The sequence below is a fragment of the Papaver somniferum genome, chromosome 1, assembly GCF_003573695.1.
Source record: "Papaver somniferum cultivar HN1 chromosome 1, ASM357369v1, whole genome shotgun sequence".
In the NCBI taxonomy this organism is placed as follows: domain Eukaryota; kingdom Viridiplantae; phylum Streptophyta; class Magnoliopsida; order Ranunculales; family Papaveraceae; genus Papaver; species Papaver somniferum.
In genome coordinates this window covers 142,989,856-142,995,269 of record NC_039358.1, presented here as the reverse complement: position 1 = coordinate 142,995,269, position 5,414 = coordinate 142,989,856, and the positions used below count along the sequence as shown (strand labels likewise).

The 5,414-nt window shown below is 44.7% G+C and overlaps 1 protein-coding gene across 1 annotated transcript; it reads left to right on the top strand.

The window, feature by feature from the left end:
* The first annotated feature begins 1,064 nt into the window (after nucleotides 1-1,064).
* LOC113351680 lies at nucleotides 1,065-1,538 on the top strand. Its single transcript, XM_026595625.1, has one exon. The coding sequence runs from the start codon at nucleotides 1,065-1,067 to the stop codon at nucleotides 1,536-1,538; it is 474 nt and encodes a 157-aa protein (XP_026451410.1).
* Nucleotides 1,539-5,414: the final 3,876 nt, after the last annotated feature.

Below are 5,414 nucleotides of genomic sequence, written 5' to 3'. Positions count from 1 at the left end.
TCGAGTGTTACGATGGATCCAGCGACCCCGCAGCCCATCTTCGGTATTACAATCGTATTTTAGCCATATGGAATCAAGATGACGCTGTCCTCTGCAGGTACTTCCCTTCGAGTTTGAAAGGCTCGACCCTATCTTGGTTCGATAACCTACCTCCAAATTCAATCGACTCCTACAACCAGCTCACTGAGAATTTCTTGAGAACCTACATGTACAACAAGTCTGTCAATGCGGGAATGGACAGGCTTTTCTCATTAGCGGTCGCATACAAGGAAATTATCAGGGAATATACCGATAGGTGGCACAAGATTTGTCAAGCAATATAAAATGTGGATTCAGTAGTCAGTATCAATTGCTACAAATGGGGGATGGATAGGATGAGCCTGCTGTTTGTTGAGATTCATGGAAGTGTACCCACAACCGAAGGAGGCCTTCGAGTAATCATCAAAAAGCATGCCAGATTGGAGGAGATCCAGAGGGAAAATCCCAGGGCCCAAACGCAAAGATCTCATCGAACCAACTCAGTGGATCAAACCAGCGGATCCAAGAGAGGCAACTCAGCTGAACGTCCCGACGAACATAGGAGGGGACGAAGAGATGATAGACGACGAGATGATCGTAAATTCAAAGATCAGGTATATACGAAGCTGAACACCAACTACACTTGCATCCTAAGAGAGATTAAGGTACGTGAAAACCTAGAACGACCTTGGTCCAAAGGAAAGCAGCCCCCAAGGTCCGAGAAGTCAAGAGATTACTATGAATACCACTGCTTCAACGGCCATCAGACCGAAAAATGCAAGAACCTCAAGATACTGATCAAGAAGTTGATCGACGCTGGCGACCTCAAACAGTACATACAGAAGGCAGAAACCGATGATAGGACTAAACTAAGCAAGCAAGTCCAACTACCTGAAGGAAATCGAACACTCAATGCTATCTCATGCTCCGAACCTAATGGCCCTTCGTTAACGGCCCAGATAGGGAAGAGATTGAGAAAGCAGTTCGAGGATTACTACGAGCTGTACAAAATTGATGGAGTCGAAGTTGATGAGCACGAATAATAGATGAACACACCAATAACTTTCGAAGCTGAGGATATTGCGGAAGATATGGAAGACCACAATGATCCTTTAGTGCTTACATTACCAGTTGCAGGATGCAACATCAAGAAGGTTCTAATTGACGAAGGGAGCTCAGTCAACGTCTTATTTTATGATACGTTCAAACGAATGGAACTGAACGATGAACAACTGATGTCTTCCTACTATACCATCTACGGATTCAACGGCGCTCCAACGAAGCCCATAGGATACATCGTGTTGGAAGTTATGGCAGGCCCAATGAAAGTCGATACCCGATTCAGCGTGGTATATTCTCCTTCTCCCTACAACGCCATCATTGGCCGACGATGGGTGCATAAGCTCAAAGGGGTGGAATTTACATATCACCAGTACCTTAGATTCCCAACACCCAAAGGGGTAATGGAGATAAAGGGAGATCAGGTCACCGCCCTCGAGTGCCAGGCCATACAGAACTAACTCAACAATGAGCAAGATGAACAGCGGAAGTCCCGAAGAAGCAGAAACAAAGTAGTCGCGAAGGACAAGGCGATCGACCAGTACCTTGAAAAAACCTCAGGAAAAAGTCTAACGAAGGGTACCAGCGTCCTAACTGCCGAAGCAGGCACCTCAACGGCTAAGGGGGATGAAGAGCCTACCAAATAACAATTAAAGAACGTTCCTCTCTTAGGAGAACCGAAACCCACATTCACGTCGGTCGAACCTTCCAAAGAGATAAACATAGGAACTGAAGAGAACCCTACGATGATCAAGATAGGAACCATGATGGATAAGAACCGAGAAGAGTCCCTAATCAAGCTGCTTAAGGATTATGCGGACATCTTTGCATGGAAATTGAGTGACATGCCCGGGATCGATCCAAAGATCATACAACATGAACTTCGGATAAATCCAGGCACGAACCCCTTCAGATAGAAGCTATGCAAGATAGCGCCGGAATACCACCAATCAGTCGAGAAGGAGCTAACCAGATTGATGGAGGCAGGGTTCATAAAGGAATCCAGGTACCCTACCTGGATCTCGAACATGGTCATCGTACCAAAAAAGAACGGAGGGATGAGAATATGCATCGACTTCACCAGCCTCAACAAATCCTGCCCGAAGGATAGCTACCCGCTCCCTAGCATCGATCAACTGGTAGAAGTAGTAGAAGGTCACGATGAATTATCTTTCATGGATGGATATTCAGGTTACAATCAAATAGCTATGGCTTGGGCTGTCAATGGGTACCCATTACCCGGAACCGGATCCGGTAGACTTAGGTCCGGTTTCGGGTCCTAAAATTGGACCCATTAGCAACTTAGGACCCGACGGGTAATTACCTGATTGGACCCGAATCTAAACGGGTCCAAACGGGTAATACCCGTTGGGTACCCGCGGGTATCGGGTACCCGTTTATTCATATTTTTATTCATGTTTTTGCTAGTTTTAGCTTTGATATTTTACTCGTTTTAAATTTTTCTCTTACATTTAATCTTTATTTAGTACATTAATAAGAAATAATAATAAATTTTATAAAAGTTATTTAAATTCAAGCCAAAAAGAGACAAATATTAAGTTTTTGAGGTTTTTTTAATAGTTTTCTTAAGACCCAATGGGTACCCGGGTATTTAAACGGGTCCGGTTCTGGGTCCACAAGTGTAGGAACCATACCTGGAACCGTTAGGACCTGGATACGACCTTTATAAGTAGGGTCCGGTCTAGTGATACCCGGGAGGACCTGGACCCGTTAACACCCCTAGCTCTGGCAGAAGAAGATCAGCAGCACACGACATTCTTTACTCCTCACAGACTTTACTTTTACACCCGCATGCCGTTCGGATTAAGGAATGCAGGGGCAACATACCAGAGGATGGTCGATGCGATCTTCAAACCATGGATCGGGAAAACTTTAGAAGTCTATGTTGATGATATGCTCATCAATAGTAAGATGCGCAAAGACCACCATCAAGATATGAGAAACATCTTCGACGCCATGAGAAAACACAACATGAAAGTGAATCCAGAAAAGTGTACATTTGATGTCACATCAGGGAAATTCCTTGGATATCTATTAACAAAGAGGGGCATCGAATTCGATCCTGCTAAGATCCAAGCCATTGTAGAAATGTCGTCCCCAAAGAACTTGAAAGAAGTTAAAAAGCTTAATGAATCCTTGGCGGCACTCGGGAGATTCATCGCCAGATCGTCGGATAAGTACAAGCACTTCTTCAACATCCTCAAGAAGGGGAGTAAGTTCGCATGGACCGCTGAATGGGAAGAAGCCTTCCAGAAAATTAAAGAGTACCTGGCCACGATCCCTATCCTCCAGAAGCCCGATCCCGATGAAGTGTTGGCCCTGTACATAGCAGCGACCGAAGACGCGGTCAGCGCAGTCCTGGTCAAAACCAATACGAAGGTTGAGCAACCAATCTACTACGTCAGCAAAACTCTCAACCCGGCGGAAAGAAACTACACGAAAATTGAGCAACTCATACTAGCATTAGTATGGGCAACCCAAAAGCTGAAAACTTACTTCTTGACTCATTATGTTCGGGTCCCATGTAAAGCACCATTGGAAGCTGTTCTCAAAAGCCCTGGGAAGGTAGGCAGGATAACAAAATGGAATACTCATCTTGATCAATTCAATATTATCCACGAGATCCAAACTGCCCAAAAGTCACAAGTCTTGGCGGATTTCTTGGTGGACTTACCTCAGGATAACAACGAAGAAGTGAATGACATACCAGAAGCAGAAGAGGACATAAAAGATCCAGTTGACGTAGTAGAACCCTCAAGCCAAAGAAGATGGGAAGTCTTCGTGGATGGATCAAGAAATAGAAAAGGCACAGGTTTGGCATCGTGATCACTACCCCAACCGGAGATAGGATCGTACACGCATTAAGATTAGAATTCAAGGGGCATACAAACAACATCGTGGAGTACGAAGCCGTAGTACATGCCCTTCGTTTAATAATAGAAATGGGAATAACCGATGTATGCCTAACAAGTGATTCACAACTGGTCATTCGGCAAATCGAATTGGAATATAATGTTTATGACGAGACCCTCTCAGCATATATGGCGATGGTCCAAACCTTAGCATCCCAAGTACCCAACATCAAGTTCCGACATCTATGCAGAAAAGATCTCAGGCATGCTGATTCCTTTGCATACATATCGTCCATGTTAAAGGATGAAAGCGTCAAGGCCATCAAGATAACAAGAGTGTATGAGCCGTTGGTCATTCCACAGTAAGCCTTCGCTACAAATCGTGAAAACGATGTAGGGGAAGACATTGCTGACGATGATGTAGGGAAAGACATTGTTGACGATGATGTAGGGAAAGACATTGCCGATGACTTCGTCGAAGATGATATCTTATCAAGAGCAAACGAGGACGAAGACTTCAAAAACGAAGAAGACTGGAGAACCGAGGTTCACCTGTTCCTTGAAGAAGGAACGCTGCCTACAGATCTGAAGCAAGATCGAAAGGTACAATCAAAGGCAGGAAGATACGACCTTCGAGACGGAGTTCTCTACAAGAAATATTTCCTCGGCCCTCTATTGCTTTGTTTATCTAGAGAGGAGGGTCACCGTATCCTAAAAGACATCCACTATGGGGATGCAGGCAACCACAGCGGGATGAGATTGCTAGCTGACAAAGCTAAGATGCAAGGGTATTATTGGCCACAAATGATACAAGATGCAGCCAGGATGTATAGAAGATGCGAACAATGTCAGCGTTTTTCTAAGAGAATCCATGCATCGGAAACGAAGCTAAATTCAGTAGACATCCCTTGGCCATTTGCAAAGTGGGGAGTGGACATCGTCGGACCCCTGATCGAAGGGTTAGGGAAAAGACGATTCTTGATCGTAGCCACGTATTACTTTAGCAAGTGGGTGGAAGCCAAAGCTCTATTCAGGATCAGATACTTGGACGTATTCACATTCATTTTTCAGAACATCATTTGCAGGTTTGGCATTCCCGCAGAAATTGTCTCCGATAATGGTAAGCAGCTGCAAGGAAAGAATATAGACATGCTCTTCGATACCTTCAAGATCATGAAGAATAAATCGACTCCCATATATCCCCAAAGTAACGTCCAAGCCGAAGCTACAAATAAGACTCTCGCTCTTATTCTGAAGAAATCATTGGATGAACACAAGGGACGATGGTGCAAACAGTTACACAACGTGCTATGGTCGTATCGAACAACACGAAGGTCCGCTACTGGTGAATCACCGTTCCTCCTCACTTATGGAGCCGAAGCATTTATTCCGACAGAGATCATCATGCCAACCACAAAGACCGAAGCATGGGAGAAGAACCTCACGGCAGACATGGTGCTTAAA

Coding starts and splice junctions, on each gene's coding strand:
- LOC113351680 (XM_026595625.1), top strand. CDS start 1,065: ATGAACACACCAATAACTTTCGAAGCTGAGGATATTGCGGAAGATATG.